The sequence below is a fragment of the Protobothrops mucrosquamatus genome, unplaced genomic scaffold (genome assembly GCF_001527695.2).
Source record: "Protobothrops mucrosquamatus isolate PMUCROS unplaced genomic scaffold, P.Mucros_1.0 scaffold_122, whole genome shotgun sequence".
Classification (NCBI taxonomy): domain Eukaryota; kingdom Metazoa; phylum Chordata; class Lepidosauria; order Squamata; family Viperidae; genus Protobothrops; species Protobothrops mucrosquamatus.
In genome coordinates, this window is record NW_015386198.1 from 351,212 (window position 1) to 372,755 (window position 21,544).

The 21,544-nt window shown below is 36.2% G+C and overlaps 1 protein-coding gene across 1 annotated transcript in view; it reads left to right on the forward strand.

The window, feature by feature from the left end:
* Nucleotides 1-21,544, forward strand: part of FYB1 (FYN binding protein 1) — a 92,218-nt gene that overhangs the window by 9,215 nt on the left and 61,459 nt on the right. Inside the window, exons 4-5 of the mRNA XM_029284311.1 lie at nucleotides 1,998-2,179; nucleotides 3,286-3,514. Of these exons, the coding sequence (XP_029140144.1) occupies nucleotides 1,998-2,179; nucleotides 3,286-3,514 (411 nt within the window). The remainder of the gene's footprint in view (nucleotides 1-1,997; nucleotides 2,180-3,285; nucleotides 3,515-21,544) is intronic.

The following is a 21,544-nucleotide window of genomic DNA, read 5'->3' on the forward strand; positions in this document are numbered from 1 at the left end:
TTCATTCTTAATATGTACTTGTGCATTTCAAGGTTTAGTTTAACTATATACTGAAAAGTAAAATGTTCTTATCTATAGTTTTGTAATCCTTACCTATGCAGAGCATCCATCCACCCCCAACTTGGCCAGTGGGCTTTATATTTCCCATGCTATGTCTTAACTGCATTTTATTTCATTGATATTGAAAAACTTTAATTGTCATAATCCATCCAGAACACTTTGGTTTCAGAGATGATAAGAAAAATATAGCACACAATAAGCTAGGGTTTTCTTTGAGCTTGAGCACAACTCTTGTTGACTACATGAACATGTCATGTTGTCTATGGCATGTTTTTTTTTTGTTATTGCTTTCTTCCAGAATTTTTTTTAACTTTCCAAACTAGCACATGACCCTGACATTTCCACATGGTCTATTGATCAAATACTAATCATATCCAACTTCACTTAGCTTGTTCATGAATAGCCAAGGTGAGCTAAGTACTGCCATACATTGTGGTAAGTAGATTAGAATACAACAGAATAGATAGGAATGTTGACTCAAGACAAATCCAATAAATAAAGGAGTGGGGTTTGTTTATCTAAATAAAGCATGCTCACTCTTTTTGTCCATGGCTTAAAAGTTTCAGGTGAGGAAGAATAATAAGATGCACATCATTATCTAACACTTTCAATTATAACACTTAAATATTGGCAGAATTTGGTCTGGGTACTCATGTTTTGTTTTGTTTTGTTCAGGCAACTGCCTGGATTAGTCCTGACAAAGTTTTTTCAGATGTGGTTTATCATTGCTTCCTTCCCTGGGCTGAGAGTGTGTGACTGGCTCATAGTTACCCAGATAGCTTTGTGCCTAACAAGTTTTGAGCCTGCTGCCTTAACTACTATACTAAATTGGCTGTCCCAAACATTCAGTTGGTCCCCTGAAAATTAATTGTGTAAAACATAGTTTGGGTACTTTATTCATAGTTTTAGCATGTTGCTTAGCCTTATTTTGCCATACTTTGCTTCTGCATTAATCTGGGGAGAATGGCTTCCTAGCTAGCACATTGAGAATTGTTTCAAAAGTGGTTGTTTCACAATCTACGGATGGTGTGCAGTGTTCTACACAGAGGTAAACTGCACTCTCTTGCTGCAGAACAGGTAACATTAGCAACCATGAAGCCGGATCTGATTATCCAATCAGGTTAGATGTCATTGTGCATATGTCTGCTCTGTTGCAGAAATTATGTGTTGTTGAGTCTTGGTAATGGTAAATTTCTTGTGTGGGGGGGAATACAGATCGACCAGCCGTAAAAGAGACTGTGGTCCATTTCTTCCTGAAAAGACAATCACTAACATGACATTGATCACAGTTCTAGACAGGAACAGGGTGAGGGTGGCATCTCCATCTCAGAGGCCTTCAATTGATTAACTAGAACTTAGCAGCAAATTGCCAAATTGGGATAATGTAATCTGAGGGCTTTTGTAGGCTCCTACAATAGGACTGTATGTTTCATTTCCATGAGATGTGGGCTGCCTTAGAATGATAGTAAGGTTGGGTTGCAGATGGAATAAAGGCTACTAAAAGGATCTCTAGAAGCATAGCACCTGTATATCTCTAGGTCATGAAATAATTGAAGAGTGATCAAGTAACATGCCTATTCTAATACATTGCTTGGTCATTTAGGCATCATGGAATTCAAGCAGGAATCCCTAAATTATTCACTGAGTCACTGGGTCACCATACCACCTGAAAGATGACCCCAGCAAATCAATTGCTGCCAAGGAATATACAAGTTTAAACTTCCTCAATCTGGACAAATATAGTTGATAGAAATGTACAGTTACTCCATTTTCAACCATAGTAAACATCATTTTCCTTTCTTCAAAATTATAGTGAAAAATAATAATTTTCACTTTTAATCATATCATCTTCATTATGATCATCTTCATTATTCAGCGAAGTTGTTCTGATAAGCCACTCTTCTTCTTTTTTCACCTCCTATTCTTTTCTCTTCCAGGTTCTACTGATGACAAGAGTGGAATTATCCAAGATGTAATCTCCTTAATTCAAGGTGGGACAACAGCTACTTTAACAAAGTTGAATGAATTGCTTTCTTCAAATGTCAAGGCAGTTGATGTAGAACAGTATGGTGAATGGGCTGCTACACTACCTCAGGCTCCTACAGTGATCAGTCAAGAGGTGAGAGGGTTTTCTTCTATCAATGTTGGAGAGGGGTTTTTTTTGAATAAATTTGAACCTACAAATGAAAATGTGAACCTACAAATGAAAAAGTTTTCTTCTTTCCTGAAGAAATATTTAAAAGTTAAAAGATTTTCAGAATCAAAGATTCTAGTCAAATACAGGTAATCCTCAAATTACAACAGTTCATTTAGTGACCGTTACAACTGCAGTGAAAAAATTGACTAATCACTGTTTTTCACACTTATGGCCATGGTAGCATCCCATGGTCACATGATCAAAATTCGGACACTAGGTAACTGACTCATACTTATGATGATTGCGGTGTCCTGACTCCTGGGGTTATGTTACCTTCTGAAACCTTCTGACAAGCAAAGTTAATGGGGAAGCCAGATTCACTTACTCAATGTGTTACCAACTTAACAACTGCAGTGATCCACTTAATAACTGTGGAAAGAAATATTGTAAAATGGGGCAAAACTCATTTAACAAATGTCTCATTTAGCAGCAGAAAATTTGGGCTCAATTGTGATCATAAGTCAAGAACTACCTGTAAATCTAAAACTGCCTTCAAATGAAGTTTGAATCTGGTGGTGAAGTGAACATTTCCATGAGGTTTTCTGGCGATGGTTTACTACCACTTTCTTCAAACTTTTTTTTTACTTTACATTCTAATTAAAAGTCCTGGGAGTTCCTAATGAACTTTCCTTCCTTCCTTCCTTCCTTCCTTCCTTCCTTCCTTCCTTCCTTCCTTCCTTCCTTCCTTCCTTCCTTCCTTCCTTCCTTCCTTCCTTCCTTCCTTCCTTCCTTTCCCTTTTCATTGGAGGCGGGCAGGCTCATGCAAGACTTTTGAAATCTCTGTACCTCTACTTTAGTTTTCCCAGCAACCTTTATTTTTATATGCAGCAGCAGCAGCAGCAACAGGTCTGTAGTAAACAAATATTATAAAGTCTGCATCTTTAAGAATCAAAGAATTCTTAAGAGGTAGGTATAACTATAGCAGAGCATGGATGTTCTCAGGATGCAGTGCTGTATTCTGCACAGAACTGCATAATGACTGAAACTGAAAAAAGTGCACACATACATGTGGTTAAATGTTTTTGCAGTTGTCCCCAATTTCCGAACTTATTCCACTGAATATCCCAGACTCCCGATTAAAGAAAGAAAATCTGAACAGAGCTGCAGAGGATTATGTGGCTGAATACAGCGTATGCAAATGTCGGCCTTGTTTACATGGTGGGACAGCAATGCTGATAGAAGGAAAGTGTGAATGTGCCTGCACTCCATTTTACAAAGGAGAAGCCTGTGAAATACTTGCTTCAACTTTCATACCAGGTTAGAAGTCATTCAATGATTTACCATATATTTTAATGGCTCTCTTAGCTCTACTGTGTTATTTAAAAATATAAAAAACTTAAAATTGTAAGCAAATAAAATAAGAAGCTATTATATTAAACAAAATCCATAACCCAATAAGTGGCAATCAAATCAAAGCCACCCATACTACCATTTATTCTTAACTGAGTAGAATTGCAACTATGAATACATGTTTATATGTATTCATAGTTGCAATTCTACTCAGTTAAGAATAAATGGTTTATACTACAGAAGAGTTTATACTATAGAAGAGTTCAAATGTAATTAAAACAATGCTAGTGTCCATACAGGATACTGTAAATAAGAATGTATTTTCTCCCATAGATTTATTAAGTCCTCTTATTGTTTTTGACCAGGTTCATGCACTTTACTAAAGTATGTACTGTTTAACCATTGTTTCATGGGAAAAATAAACTCTATTTGTTGATTCGGATTTATGCAATAAGTTAGCCCAAATAGCCAATATAATTAAGATATATTGTGCGACTGTGAGATTCTGAAGGTAGATGGAATTATTTCTGAAGTTCTAAATGTTCTGAAGTTAGACAAATGCTTTCTGATCCTGATCCAGCTGAAACAGCCATTCATGGGAGCTGGAGCTGCTGGTCTAACTGGTCTACCTGTCAGCAAGGACAACGCCGGCGAATAAGAAAATGTGATAATCCTGCCCCAGGATTTAGGGGCAAGTCATGTCCCGGAGAAAACTTAGAACCAGGCTATTGTTAATTGCAAAAGACTACTAACAGGTTTGTAGCTACTGTATACGTTTAAATAATGAATATGGTACAATTGTAACATAAGATTTTGGGACACTTTGGATTTAACACTTCTGGAAATATCTTATGCACTTCCTATGGAGAGATTAAACTAATGAAGGATTTGCTGGTTTAGTCAGAGAGAAGGGAGGGAGGGAGGGAAGTTCAAGACAACAAATATAATGTTCCTCCTCCAAGAGCAACCTTGTGGGTTAGATTGGGCTGAGAGAGAATGACTGGCCCAAAGTCACCCACGGAACATGGAACATCTGTAGTCAAGGGTCAACTTGAACTGAACTCTCCTCAGTTCTAGTTCAATTCCTAAACTGAATGTTTCTCAACCTGGGCAACTTTAACTTGACTTCAACTCACAAATTCTTTGCCAGCATGGAAGTTGAAGCCTACACATTTTAAAGGGTTGAGAAACACTGTACTAGACCACACTGGCTCTTTCATAATAGGCATTAGTATAGAAAATTGCAGGATATTCTCTAAAAAGGGATCCTCTACCAGGGTCTATAGTTTATACCAGGGGTCTTCAAACTTGGCCCTTTTATGACTTGTGGACTTCAACTCCCAGAATTCCTCAGCCAGGCATGCTGGCTGAGGAATTCTGGGAGTTGAAGTCCACAAGTCATAAAATGGCCAAGTTTGAAGACACCTGGTCTATACCCTGTAGTCGGCAACAACTAGCCGACTAGTAAAATCCAGAGGGACTCCTTTACCCTTTTACCAGGTTCTACCCAGCCATTCTCTTTGGATTAAGGCATCCTTTGTATCCTTTTTTTTCCTCTCCAGTGTGCCCTTTGTCTTTTCAAAGTGACATTTACTGCTTCAAAGAGAGCTAGGTGTCAATGTGCTTCTACATTTTTTTTTTCACTTTTCAGGAGTTACAATTTTGGTTATAGTTGTGACAAAGTGTTTTTATTGATATTTGTTGCAGATGTGGAAGTGGCCATTTGTACCCCTGGTTTCTTTCTTTCTGTACTATCAGTACCTATTTAGCAATTTTTTGGCTCTATAGCTATCATTATTATGGAAATGTATTTCCTAGGATTATTCTTAGTTGTTGTAATAAGAAGAGCAACAGCAGCACCAGTAGCATATCCTCAAGGTAACTAATTATATAATAGGCCAAACCACAATTCATTTAATCAGAAAGGTCTGATTAAAGAGAAAACACATGGCTCATTTTCTCAAAGCAGAAAGAATGGTGGACCCCCTCCCCCCAATAAAACATTCTTTTGTTTGGAACAACATAGCTGAAAGTTCTCACTTACACTCTTGATAAATCAAACTCAGAATGCAAGAGCAGCCTTAAAAGCATTCTCTTGCTGATATTAATATCCGGACAGATTGGTAAGATCTGGATAAGATAAACCTGTGGAGTCTTTGTGCTCGTTGAGCTTGGTTGTTTGCTTGGTTGTAAACATCATGTTATCTAGTTGGGTAACATAGAAGACATAAGAAGAGAAAATAGAAGACAAAAATATTTGACTAATAAAAAAACTAGGTGAAGAATTTATTTCAGTGGGTGCAAAAATATTAATTGAGTCATTTTATATATAAAAACTTAAAATCTTAAAACAAAATTATTAATATGAGATTACCATGGCAGGCTTGTTGCAGAAGAGGTGGAAATAAAATCAATAATAGTGGGACTTTATGTACTAAATAATGACTAAGTTAAATTTTTTAAGCATCTTATGGATCAGCTATTCAAGGGCTTTACGCATCACAGCAAACACATATTATTGTTAATGGAGATTTAACCAAGTTGTGTGAAAATCAAAAAGGTACAAGCAAGCATGCCCCATGTCCTCAGTGTTGTTCATTTTAATTTTGGATAGAAATATTAACCAAGATGAAAAAATAATGGGTATGAAAATGAAAAATGAAATTTATAAAATGAGAGCGCTTGCTGACAATTTAGTTATATTTTTAAAAGACCCCAAAAGCGGTATTGATGAAGACGTTAAGTGACTTTGGAGCTTTAATGGATTTCAAAATAAATAAAACAAGAAAATAAAAATTCTGGTTAAGAATATGAAGCATATGAAAATGAATATTCAGGATTATGAAATCTTAATAAATAAGTCAGGTTTTTAAGGTGGAGAAAAAGAATCAAATATTTTGGAGTGGCACTGACAACTGCAAACTCTAATAATTTTGTGCCTGTTTTGAAAGATATTTAAAAAGATCTAAACATTGCAATTATCTTTGTTGGGGAGAATCTCTGTAATTGAAATGAATATTTTACCAATGATGTTCTTTTTATTCCAGACGTAGTCAATATTGACGATTGATGCTCCAGCTAAACAGTGGCAAACAGATTTTTCTAAATTTATATGGCAAGGAAAAAAAACAAGAATTAAATACAACTTGTTGCAAGATGCTAAAAAAAGAGAAGGTTTGGGTTTACTAGATTTAAAATTGTATTTTGATACTTATTGCTTTGTCTGGCTGTAAGACTGGGTGATCATTAAAAATAAGAGGTTAATAGAACTGGATGGCATACCTATCTATGGCATGACAAGGTTAAAATAAATGCCAACTTTAGGAATCATTTTGTTAAGTATTGCCATCCTATGAATTTGGAATAAATATAAAATAAGGCTCTCTCCTATCTGTTTGGGTGTCACCTCAGGAAGACTTTTTCAGAAAAGAAATTATGGTGAGACTAAAACCATGGATTTATGGTATAATAATATCTTTTACTCAAGGGCAACCTAACCTCAAGTCAAAAGAATTGAAGTCAGAAGGACATGTTTGTCACTGGCTCACATACTTACAACTGAAAGAAAGATTTAATTTAAACAAGAAAAGTTTTGAGTTTGAATCTATAAAAATGAATTTGAAATTGTACTGTGTGCTAATGACAAACATGTTATTGTCAAGGTTTAAAACAAGTTGTTGAAACTGAATCTGGAAAACAAATATATGAAATATTGCATGAATCAATGAGCAAAAAATAATGGGTATAATATAATCCTTGAGGACTGGGAAAATTTGGATGCTTGGTCTTAAATTTACATTGAATTATAATTTGAAAGGAAACTTTTATAAAATGGTATCATTGGTACTTAAAGCCTGACAAATTGTTTAACATATACTGTATTAAGACATTTCAAATGTATGTTTGAAATATTGTTGTAAATAAGGAACTTTTTATCATCTTTGGTATATCTGTGATAAAACAAAGAAGTATCAGGGCCAGATTTATACTTCAATTCAGAAGACTCTTAAAATGAATATAAAATTGAAACCAGAGGCTTTTCTTTTAGCACTATTATATAAGGAGCTTGAAAACAAAATGGAATTTTGCTATTATATATTGACTGCAACAAGAATTTTGTATGTGCCAAGATGGAAAGATACATCAGTCCAGTGGTGGGATTCAAATATGTGAACAACTGGTTCTCTATGTGAATGCTACTTCCAGAAGTCCATTCTGGGCCTCGGCCAGAACTCAACAAAAATTTAGCTACCGGTTCTACCGAACTGGTATGAACCAGCTGAATCCCACCACTGCATCAATCCCTTATAATGGAAGAATGGATGGAAAAAGTGATGGAATTGGCAGAGATGGCAAAATTAACTGTTTAATCATTAAAATATATATATCTAGTTTTGTTTCTACTTGGAGACCCCTTCTAGACTTTGTGTTCTAAATAGGAAAAATGTAATTCAGGTTTAGGGTTTTGTTGATTAGATTAGTTTGCTGTTATAGAAATGTTTAGTTCTTACTAAATATGCAAGAGTAAAAAATGGAGGTTGTAATTCTTTTTTGTATTTTACTGTGCTGAAAAAAGTTGGAGATTGATGTTTTATTTTCTCTTTCCCTCTGATCCTATACTTCTCTTTCCTCATTTCCCTACTTCTTTGTTTTCATTTGTATTTTATATTATATGATACTCTGAATAAAAAACTTTTAAAAAGTTAGAACTTCTATCCAAGTTTTGATCAGTATACAATCATTACTAGTTCAATCCTATAACAATTTTTTTAAATCTAAAAATTGAGGTTGATAATACTAAATTTTTTGACTTGTGCAAATTGTTGATAATTATGAGAATTGTAGCATTGATACATTTAATGGGAGAAGGCCACTATATTAAGGCATATTTTGGTTACACCTAAGTTGGCTTCAAAAATTAGTGACTAGCCATGATATGCATTAGACTGCAGTATATGCCCTTTGTCCATAACAGAAAAAAAAATCCCTACTCCTGAATGGCAGTTTGGGATTTATGTAGACTGTGATGAAGTTAATATCCTGATGATCAGAAGTTGCATGTGTCCTGGTCCCACTCTGCAGTACAATATTCTCTGGCAGTATGGCTCTGTTCTTGTTTGGAGTGAGACTCACCTCTGATCTTTTAGTTGCATATTATGGGGAGGGATTAAAAAGTAAATGGGATTAAAGCAAAGAGGGACACAAAAAACTAAAGCTGAATTAATATATCACTTAATTTCAGTTGAAATTTATTCTGTGTGTTTAACACATTTACTCCTTTCTGTCACATAACAGTGATTGTTTAGAAGCATCTTTTGGAGGGTTTCTAGTATAAGACACTCCCAAATTTTTAATTTTACGGAACTACATTTGGTATTCTGGGCAAAATTCAGGAAACATCTGGGCAAAGAGAGCCAACTTTTAGGTTACCTGCATACCTATGAATTAAATAATGAGTACAATTTCTGTGGAAAATAATTTCAAGTAAAATTAGATAGGTGTAGTTCATTTTTGAAGCTACAGCTGACCTTTTATTTTGCAAGATTTTAGATTGGGGATTGTGTAGGGAATTAAATATGCTCTTAGGGTCCTATGAAGATGAACACTTTGAAGGAGGAGGAAAGATTGTGAACTTGAACACAGACTCATGATTCTCAATTGAAAGAGTCAGTCAGTCAATTTCCTGGCAGGAAGAAATCATATGCAATTCATATTTGTGCTTATTTGTATATTAAACCCCTACACCTTCTGGAATGTAGAAGAAAAATGTTGAAGAAATCCTGGTTGCAATTTACCACTTCATTCACTAGTAAGCATATTAGTGTGAACAGAACAAGCCCACTAAATATAACTAGAGAAAAATGTGTAAGGCCCAAAAGGACAAAAGAAGATTGATTGAGGAATTACATACTATAATATGTAATTCCCTTCTCCCCCTGCTTTTACTTTCCAGAGAGAGTCCCTTTTGAGATGCTTTGTACACACTCACCTCTTCTCAGACCATAGCCTAGGGCCCAGTGATTCCTCCTATCTCCCAAGGTTATTCTCAGAGCCCATTACAGGAGAGACTAGTCTTCCAGTTAAGGGAAAGTAGGGACAGAGAAAAAGAGGGACAAAGAGGGAGCCCCTTGCTTGCTATCTCCATTCTTAATAACCTTAATGATCAACAGGAAAGCAGATGTGAAGAGAATATAGAATCACACAACCTAAAGCCTTAATCAGGCTTTTCTTTACATATTCATAGAACTTCCACTGGGAAACTCTTCCTTATCTGTCCATGGACTGACAAAAACCTGCAATCAATGTCCATGCATACAACACTCTTCATGACAGAAAACCTGAAAGTGAGATTCAGCACCCTGTCACAACATATACTGAGGCTCTCTGTATAGCAATATTTCACAGATGTGTTGACAGCCTACTCCACCATCATACCTTGAAAGGAAAAGTAAAAGTCCATTGATTATAAAGGGACTTAACTTCAATCATTTCTGCAGATTTTTGGTTAAGGAATTTCTAACCTAGTTTTATCCTTTTTTTAAGTACAGAAAACTTCCGCGTTTATAAAGATATACATCAAGAGATCAGATTCCAGATGTAATCTAAGGGCGAGTCAGTTCCAAACAGTAGGAGCCAGATAGGAAAAAGTTGTAGTCCAAGTTGGAAGACACCAGTTTTGCTCCACACCCTTTTCTATTGTGTCTTTTCATATAGATAATCTCTCTGCATGTCTTTCAGCAACTTGAATGGCCCTGTTAGTACTATGCATCAAAATTCCTGTGAGTAGATTGAATTAAAAGTTATTGATTTATTGATGTCTGGATTTCATAGCTGCCCAGAGTCACTTGACAGTGAGATGGGCAATATTTAAATTTAATAAATAAATATAAATAAATTGAAGAGCACCACCTTGTACTAAATAATAAACTTGATGGCTTGCAGAATACACATGTGTGCTATTTGCTCTATCAGCTCCATGTTTAATGCTTTATACTCAGTATCATAGTGGAGTAAGCCCTCAGCATACTGGTACCAGCAGTTCCACCAGTCCTGATATTCTATATCAACTGTGATTCTTAACCGATACCTCTCTTATTCTACCAGCCTCCTTTACCATCTCCTCTTACTACCCAGATGAAGACAGTAGTGGCAGAAAAATCGTAGCATTCTTGCAATTACCAGCAACTACATCTTCTTCCTCCCCCAAATGCAAGAGAGTTGTCAGCTACATTTTCTCCAAACAGCAAAGGCCACTACAAGGACTGCACTGTCAAAAGTTGGCAACAACCACTGTTCATAGTGATCAATGATTTGATCTCATACTTTACAATAATCCAAAGAGGAGAAGTTGAGACTAGCCAATAGTGACTTTTTCAGGACCTTCCTTATGAATGTAAGGATTTGAAACTATTTTACCAAATATCAAATATTTTATCTCACTTCTTGGAAAAATTAATGTTAAAAAGAGCATGCGACTACTTTTTTTTTTTAAAGGCAGTTCTGTGTCAAAGATTTTCCTCTTTACTTCCCCAAAATTTCTTGTTCTCTTTTGTGTCACTACAGTGGATATTTTATTATTCCATCACAAATAGATTGTAAAAGAAGCATGGCCACATCACCTATTATGTCTCAAAGTGAGGAAAATTAAAATTATGGAGAGGAACAAGGTATGATTCTATGGGGTTACATTTTTCATTTTGGTTTTAAAGCAGAAACTCCGTAGTTCTTAATATATCACAACATACATATTGAGCCTACAATAAAATGTTTCTCCTGATGAGGGTGCCAGCTAATCAGCCAAATATTTTATTCAATGCAGGCATGTGAGAGAAAGAGAGAGAGAGATGTACAAACACAAAGAAATATAAAATTCTATAGCCTTATAGTATCCTCACCCTTTGGGGCTGTTTGGCTGTTTTTCTTGTTCCACTAAACATTTATTGCAGCATATAGCCAAATGTGGCTGATCTAAAAACAACAATAACAACAATAAAATTGAATTTAGTTGATTAGTACTAGGATGGTCTATGAAATCCCAGATCTGTATTCTAGATTGGGAAGCTACCTCAGAATTAGGCAGTGAAAAAAAAACCACTTTTATTTATTGCCAGGAAAACAACATTATTCTGTCCATGCAGTCATCGTGAATTGAGTCTAACTAAAAGTCTTTACCTTAGCCACTGAGTTTTCAAAAGACTGCCTATTCTTATTTCCAGATTGTGTCAGTTTAGTTGCTTAAGGATTTTACAATTGAAATGAATTCTCTCTTCTCCATCTACTTTTTCTGTAAAATAATTGCAGTTCAGGGTGGGGGAGGAAGTGAAGTATTAGGAGTGGGAGTACAATGGAGATTGGTTTTGAGAAACATTTTAGATCATTATTATTATTATTATTATTATTAATAATAATAATAATAATAATAATAATAATAATAATAATAATAATAATAAAGTTGGAAGGGACCTTGGAGGTCATCTAGTCCAACCCCCTGCTCAGGCAGGAAACCCTATACCATTTCGGACAAATGGCTATCCAGTCTCTTCTTAAAAACTTCCAGTGTTGGAGCATTCACCACTTCTGGAGGCAGGTTGTTCCACTGGTTAATTGTTCTACTGTCAGAAAGTTTCTCCTTAGTTCTAGGTTGCTTCTCTCCTTGATCAGTTTCCATCCATTGCTTCTTGTCCTGCCTTCAGGCGCCTTGGAGAATAGCTTGACTCCCTCTTCTTTGTGGCAGCCCCTGAGATATTGGAACATTTTGTATTCTATTTTTAAAAAACATTAAAAAGAAAAAGGAACATGTGAAAATGTTGACCCTAACCCATCAGTAACCTTATGACACTACCACCATGACCTTTAAAGAAGTTTGGGAAAAATTTTCAATCCTGGATTAAAATGTCTGGTGATTGGTTAAATGCAATTTGCACTAATTGTTAGGAACAAATTCATGATATGGTTTGGTATGTGCAGCATTATTCTGGACTCTTCTAGGCCATATGCTTGAAAACTGTCCTCCTTGTCAGACAAAGAGTAGAACCTGTATGATGTAAATGATGGTGATGTAAATCAAGTTTTATTGGTATCTCTTGTCTTTGACCAGATTCCATTTTTTTTGTTTCATAAAGCCTTGGATCAAGTAGTATATACTAAAATATTTTAAACACAATAGCTACTGAAACAAATTCAATTTGAAGCCTAACAGGTCAGAGAAAGAAACGTCTTGGGATTGAGGATTCATTTTTGCTATTACAGAACTTCTGATCAATTGCCAAGCAAAATAGGGGACATTGTCCTGCATAAACTGAGAACTGAAAATTACCTTATTTGGGATCATGGTGGGTCAGCTTTCCTATACTCTGGAATTCCCTGACCCCAAATTCTATAACATCTTTTAGGTGCCTGTTGGAGACCCATATTTTCACCCTCCATGAAGGTGGCTTGGAGACTACTCTTCAGGTTTTATTTTATTTTCTGCCACCATTAACAAGTTGTGGATAAAATTTATATTTTTCATATATTATTTGTGGTCTTGCTTTTTTCACTGCTGTATTTTAAATACTGCAGTAGTAGTATTCAAAATAAAATACAAATACAAATCTGGTAGTACATAGATATAAGTAATATTTTCAGATCCCTATTTTTCCTTTTATAAATTATAATGAAACTTCCCAGAGTTTAAGTAAGCCTCTTTGTAATGAACCAGTTAGGTGATATCCATTATTCACAAATACCCACAAAATGCAGAAGTATATCATTACAACAACTTATGACATTTGCATGACAATGTGATTGTACAAAAGATGTAAATTCCTATGGTAACTTGATCCACTGGGTGCAAATTTCTTATCTTGAGGTCTAGAAAATGGAGGTTTCTCAGAATCATAGACTAACAGGCAACATCTTCAGCCATATGAGAGCATGTGCTATCTCTCAAGTGTATCTTTCACACATGAAGATCTGCCCATAGAACCTAGTCTTCATGTAGCAGACAAGATATGTGAATTAACTACTGGCGGTTTGAAGAATGCCCTTCATGCTGCTTTAGTAATTGCTTTATTAACTCTAGTACCTTGATTTAGAATACAAAAATTAAAACCACATGCCCCACAGAGCTTCCCATCCCCTGAATTTATAGCCCTTATTCCAAGCCACCAAAATCCAGTGACAAAATAGTTTAACACATCCATTTTGACTCTTTAAGTCCTTTTTGCCCAAATCCATAGATGAAAAAATAGGCTACAACAATTGACTCTGCAACTACATTTATAGCATTTACAAATAGCAAGTAATCTATAGGGGTCAAACTGTACAACTCTAATATTATTTAGATAATAGGACAAGATCTTAGAACATACAAACATTCACAATCGTTTCTTCCTATTCAATGACCAACTTTCTCTGAAATTACTAGTATATTGTAAAGATATTGTTTAAAACATATGTACGCAGGATGTATATAATGGATGTGGTGTTCAGGTGGGGCGGGAACTCTTTACTGTATGTTGTAAAATACAAAGATTGTTAACATCAATAGGTTTGAAAACTATATTTGACTTTATTTTGAACATTTACATGTTTCCTGTCTGACAAAGGATGCACACTACAAGGCTTTTGTTATGCAATTCCTTTGTCTCTTTTGCAGAATGTTATGAGGGTTTGTATATGCACAGAAGTTCTTACCTTCCTCTTGTTTTCCTACCATCTTCTCCTACCTTTTTTTCTTTCCACTGGAAAAAAATAATTAAAATGGGAAAAGTCGAATAGCTGAAAGATGACTTATAATAATAATAATAATAATAATAATAATAATAATAATAATAATAATAATAATAATAATAATAATAATAATAATAAAGTTGGAAGGGACCTTGGAGGTCATTTAGTCCAACCCCCTGCTCAGGCAGGAAACCCTATACCATTTCAGACAAATGGCTGTCCAATCTCTACAAATGGCTGTCCAGTACTATTTGACCAATAGTACTATGAATGGTCCATCTGAAAAGACAGAGATAATCACAGTGGCTGGTGGTTGCATGAAAATCAATGCAGGATAATAAAATGGCAAAAACATTTATGGGGAATGGCTATAACTTAGGGAGAGAACAAATTCTTTCCATATAGAATAAAGGTGAAAAAAGGTTTATGCCATCAAAGGTTCAGTGAGGTCTTCCTAAACAGCAAAGCCAGTTGTGTTATATCACCAGAGTAGAACCTATTTTTTGTCCCATTGTGGTGGGCTGTGGGTATTTAAAAGAAAGAAGGCTTTATTTACTGGAGCAAAGTAAAGAAGTAACAGTAAAAAAAAATCCCACCCATATGTATAATGTGGTCCCATCTACTCTAGGATCCTGCAAAATTATTTAACAAAGCTCTTGGCCTCCCAGACATTACTCTTTCTGATTTATGGCTTATGTTCTTAACTTGCATGAACCCCACAAGTTACAAATATTTTTCCATGTTGCATAATTAAACAAACCACAAAAGTAAGCAGCCCTAATGCCAGAAGAGCTGACCTTTCCATGTGGCAGAGAGAGATCTTAAACTGAGAGTCAAAATGAATGGTAGATAGTCCCCAGATAAAAGGAAGAAGGCCATAGGCTTTGCTATGAGAAATACTTTCTTTAAAGTCTCAAAATAAGAAACAGTGTTAATGAGAAGAGACAATGGTTTGTGTGTAGTAACAAGGTATTTCTTATTTCTGGAGATGTTATAGCCACTAACCTCTACTTTCAGCAGTCCTCTCCTTTCAAACTGCACAGTGTATTTTCAAGCTCTTGCTATACATTGTGTGAGATGCCAGATCACAATATGCAAAGCATGGATTGTACGGATTAGTTTTTCCTTGAGATGCTGGATAAAACCTCTGAATGCTCAAAATAGGAAGTTCCAGGCAAAGGACAGAGAAAGTGTTCCTCTTGTAAAACAGTACTGTCGAGCAGGCAAGCAAGCACAGAGTTTTCTCAACAATGGTAAGTGAAGGATCTTATCTTCATTAATTTCATCGTAGCAGATAAAAAAAATGAGAGAAAGTAACACAAAAGAACAGGAAGAGTTTGACTGCTTGGCAAATTGTTCATAAGTAGCTGGCTCCTAAATTCCTTCAATTCAACCTACATACTTGGAACTGTTTCTTAATCTCACAGCTTTTGAACTTTGAAGCAAGTTGTGGAGAACTTCTCTCTGTGTGTGTTAAAAGTAAGACAATGACTAGGTTGCATTCAGCTTAAGTAACGGCAGCAGTAGACCAGAACTTACAACAAAATGGTGGAAAGATCAGTGTTTGGATTGATATTAGAGGTGTCAAAATTAAAATTCCTGGCTGCCATATAGTTAATTAGATTTTTAAGTCTGATCTATTTTAGAGCCCTGCTGATAAGATAAAATGGCAAACAATCATTCAAGTTGCTTGGAGGAAAAGTGAGTTTAAATGCAACAACATTTTTTAAAGTAGCAAAATTGTCAGAGATAATGAACTCAATTATGGACTTTGTGAAATTGGTAGTTAGAAACAACTATAAGAGGCAAAGACCACTGAAATATATTACAATTATATCTGCACATCAATTTCTATGCATCTTTCTCATCAGGATGTCTGTCAGATATTAGGAATTTGCGAACAAAATGGTTAATTTGAGACCAAAATATGACTTCATCTTTTACAAAAAATAAATGTTCTCTTCGGTACTTTGTTGTGTGTTATAATCTTTCTTATACTCACATGCACTGGAATTAAGGACAGAAAGAAAAGTAAAAAAGGGGAAAGTAATGATAGTAGAAAAAAATATCCTCCTATCAAAGTGATAGTATTATTCTATACATTTTTACTAAGAAGTATGTCTCATTGATTTCAGAGAAACTAATTTCCATATGAAATTACAACTTTAATCAATTTATAGCCCTGTTTAGGTCATTTTTAAAAATAAAGAAAATGTATTGCTTTTTACTGTAAATTATCAAAACTTTAAATATACGTGTGTGTGTGTGTGTGTGTGTGTGTGTGAGAGAGAGAGAGAGAGAGAGAGAGAGAGAGAGAGAGAGAGAGAGAGAGAGAGTCATTTAGCAACTGTTTTAGTTATTACTGTGATGAAAAAGTAACTTTATGACCAATCCTCGCATTTATGAAATTTTGCAAGTCTGTAAAGCTAAGGATAGCTGAAGTAAGTTCATAAACATAGTCACAGTTTTACTTAGCAACCTCTAAGTTTTACTTAGCAACTGACTTGCAGGTCCCAGTTGTGGACACTTAATAAGGACTATCTGTAGATAGGTAGATTTTATACAAGCCACCTTCAGTCCATCTCAATCTCATCAGTTGGCTAGGAATTCAAAGAACTGTAGTCCCAGCATCAAAGAGCCCTGGAATGGAGAACGTGCTTCTCATGATGTTTAACCAATCTGCCTCAACTCCTGGAGTAACTAGGAGCAACTGAACTGATTTAAGTCCATTGAATGTATCTATCAAGGATCGTGTTCTATTTTTTCTTCCTTTGAAAAATCCCAAACTGCATTCTCAGAATTTTTCAGCTGTTTTTTTAGATCTTGGGAATGTTGTCTTATATACCTGTGCTTAGTTTAGAGATGTTTTTGAACCTCTAGTAGAATTGCTTACATTTATACAAAATAAAGAAGCAAAGTAGAATGTATATTCTGAAGAACTTGCATTGGGTGTGGACTAAAAAAAAACATTTTTATGCATTTGTGTATGTATCTGGAAGGGGAGCGAGGAGGGGAGGGGAGGAAGGGGAGGGGAGAGGAGAGGAGGGGAGGGGAGGGGAGGAGAGGAGAGGTTTTCCTGTTCTTGTCATCAGCGCTGACCAATAGCTTGTGGTGTACAATAGATCAAGCCACATAGTCAAGTCCTGAATCAGCATAGTGCAACTTCATTGCAACAAGTACATGCAGGGCCTTGCTCATGTCCAAAAATGATATTATAAGGAAATGAACAAACAAACAATGATCTGATTTTTTTTCACCAAAGTTTCAAATGTGAGTGCCAAATGGCAGGAGAGATCACTTAAGGATGGACGGACTGAATTTAAAGATCAGATACCTTCCTGGACCTTTGCCAATTTCAAAGCTCTCTTCTTGTTCTTCAGAAAAACTGCATCAGTGGATGGCAGAGGTTTCTTTCTGGGACAATGGGTTAGAAGTTACTCTCTACACTAATATGGAAGGAAGTTGCTCGGCTGACCCTGTATTTTTCTTATACTTAGAAACATATTGGGGTATAATGTAGTAGGCAAATCAGCTTAGCTGTCAGTACTGCTTCTAGTGGCATCTTATGTGTTGTCTTTTATAAAACCAGTTTTCTAGCTTGGTGCATTCCCTAAATTGTAATCCTGACAGATTATCTACCTAATTCATAAGGAAAGAATAAGGAGAAACCTCCTTGCCATTTATGATTTACGTATGAGCCATAGTGTGAAGCCTGAAGCTATACAGTTTGGAAATGGGTAGTCATGAAAGTGACATGGATAAGACAGGAGCATTCAGAGAGAGATTGACAAAAATGTCTTGTCCACCATACTCTTGCAACATTGTGGAGCATGAATGACATCTGCAGGGCTCAAACAAAACATTATACAACAGGACCCTAGGATATGAGATGGGAGGCAATATGAATCAAATAAAGAAATGAATGAAATCAGTGACCTGTTTCAGATATTGTTGGTCCAGCTTCAGTCCAGATATTGAATACAGTGGTACTTTGCTACTCAACTGCTTTAAAACTTATTGAATTTGGTATTTAATGTATTTTGACATGAAAATGTTGTCCTGGTACTCATCCTTGTTTGGTACTCAATGCACAAGCAAGAACTTGCCAGTGTTGGCTGCCTTGTGACTCACTACATTATTCCTTATGGGAAATAATTGTTTGGTACTCAGCATTTTTGGTACTCATTGCACCTCCCGGAACCAATTAACAATGAGTACTGAGGTACCATTGTACCAAACATGCAAATATTGTGCTTGGACAGATATTGCAGTTTTGTTTGTTATGTTGGTTAGGAAGTTGGGAAACTCAAATCCAGTTCATCTGCAAAGCACCAGATGTAGTATATATGTAGAAATTTGTGACATTTGCATACAATGCTTCTGATTATTCATAGAGTCTGAACAATACAGAAAGTTTTATGCATGTAGAAACTCTTTGAAAATAAATTAACTTATTTCTCTGAGGGACAATTGGTGAAAAATGCATTCTATGCAGCTTCTACTTTCCCTCACTAAATATTTCCTTCTCATCTTGGGCTACAAACCCGGACAGCAAAAGTTAGCTAGTATTCTGTATCCAGGTTTTGCAGTTCAGATCTGGCACTCTTGTTCCTACCTCCATTACAGGAATACCCACTTTTGCAAAGAGATGGAATAATTATTTCCCTAGGAATAAACCTTTAACTGAAAGATTTTATAATCATATGGTTATAACCTAACCATTTTCCACTAATTTTAAGATCAAACAGGCATCAAGGGTCATGCCTTTACAATGGAATAGTATCTGATAAGAACTGCTTTCCCTAGTCCTCTAGATGTATTGGACTATAACTTCTATCATTCTTATGGGGATATCCTGATCTGCACATTTATCTAAAGGGTTTCATCAACATTTTATGTAGCAAAAGGATCCAATTCCTCATGTATTCATCTCTCTCTGACATCAAACATCATGGATGAAATGCCTCTTTCACAATAGAAATAATAGCCTTTGAGGGTGTGTTGTAATCAGTGACCAGTCATTGCAGGGTGCAAATATGGCTGACTGCCTTCGCAGTGTTTATTGCCTTTTATACAGGTATTCCAAATAGCATAAAGTAACATGTCATCAGCATAGCAACAGCATCTCTATTGATGAAACCCCTTGCCAATCCTTAAGAATATACCAGCTAGGAGGCCCCAGATAGGGAGCAGTTTTCTACCACATCCTGTTGATGTAACCTAGCTGATATCATGTGAACCAGGTGATATCATGTACCAGCCTCGGGTATTTTCCCACATTGCCATGGTGATGTGAACGGATGAGATCATGTAGAGAGAAGAGGCACGCAGGCTTTGGAGGGGCAGTTTGCTGCTCACGACCTCTACCCGACCCCTATCTCTACAAAGGTGGAGGTTCGTTCTCTGAGTTTGCATGTTGGTTTCTGAATATTTCATTACCAGGCTAGATAACATCTTCAGCAGCATTTTGGGGATGTCAGTGTTCTTCTACTTATAAGGACTTTGTATGATCAGTAGGTATCGTGATGGGGAGGTCACATCAGGTGAGGATCCTGTGATGGGTCAGGTGTGGGTCACATCAGATGAGGATCTTGTGATAGTCTTGTGATGGGCCAGGTGTGGGTCATGTCAGTGAGGATCTTGTGATGGGTCTTGTGATGGGAAGATCACATCAGGTGAGGGTCATTTGGAGGTGAGGTGTTGGTTGGGCAGGTTGCGTGGGTTGGTTGAGGGTCAGTGCCATTGCTGGTTGGCTGTGCAATTGATTTGGATTCTGAGGGGTTCATAGGCTGGTTGTAGGGTGATGTGTCTGTTGATGGAATTGCTTGTGGAGGGCCAGGCTGCGATAAACATGCATGCATGGTGGGTGGTAGTGTGGCCAATAATTCTTGTATTGCTCCAATCGAATTGGTGCTATTCGGTGTAGTGTGGGTAGAGATTAAGGATTTGGGATCATGGCAATTGGCTGCCAACTGATGTTCACGGATTCTGGTTTTTAATTGATGTGATGTTTGTCCCACATTTGTTACAGTTGATTTTGTAATTACACTGTTTCTTTCATCCTTCTGTATCTTGTCTTTGGTTCCGGATAATTCCTGGTGGAGTATGGCTGTGGGTTTGTGGGCTATTGCTATTCCTAGAGAATTCTGGCTATCATTTCTGACATCGCTTTTGTGTCTGGGATTAGTTTTTCTATGATGGTTGGCTGTGTAGTACATTGTGGTTTGGATGCTATGTGTCGGAATATAAAATTTTTGGGATAGCTGTTGCAGAGAAAAACATCAAGCAACCCTTTCTCTTCTGCTTCTCTTAGTGCTGTAATGCTGCAGTGCATCCTGGCTCTTCTGAAGAGGGGCTGGATGCAGCTTCTTTTATGTGTAATGGGGTGGTTGCTTGCAAAGCTGAAGATCGGGTCTGTGTGAGTGGGTTTGTAGTAGAAGCAGGTTTCCAGTTCTCCATTGTCTAGTCTTTTTATGTCAATGTCAAAGAATGGGAATCTTTTGTCTGTTTCTTCTTTGTGTGTAAACTTGATCTCAGGGAATATGTTAGTGAGTAGTTGGTGTGTTTTTTCAATTTGGGAGCATTTGACGATGATAAAGGTGTCATTGATGTAGCATTTGCAAAATTTTGATTGGAAATCAACTGCACAACTAACCCGTAACAGCACCAACCCGCAACCATCCCATGCAATCCCCCCAACCAGTACCTCACCTCCCGATGCACTTTTTTCTGAAGCAGCATAATAAGGGATAAAAACATTTAGTAGTCCTGAATTTACAACCATTCATTTAGCAACTGATTCACACAGGCCAGATTCACTCAATGATGATATGGTTCACATAATAATGGCAGTTATTTACTTAACTACCATTACAAATAAAGTTGCAAAATCAAGTGGAACAACCTGCTCCAGAATCAGTGAATGCTCCAACACTGGAAGTTTTTAAGAAGAGACTGGACAGCCATTTGTCCGAAATGGTATAGGGCTTCTTGCCTGAGCAAGGGGTTGGACTCGATGACCTCCAAGGTCCCTTCCAACTATTATTATTATTATTATTATTATTATTATTATTATTATTATTATTATTATTATTATTATTATTATTATTATTATTATTATTATTTGTGACTCACTTAACAACTGTCTTGTTTAACAATGGAAATTGTGGTCATAACTTGAGGTCTAGATATATTCAATTTGTATAGTGCCCAATCTCAACAAGTTATAAGTATGGTATTTCAGTAAATGTTAAAGCTACAGGAATTTCTGCATGCCTTCCTCTT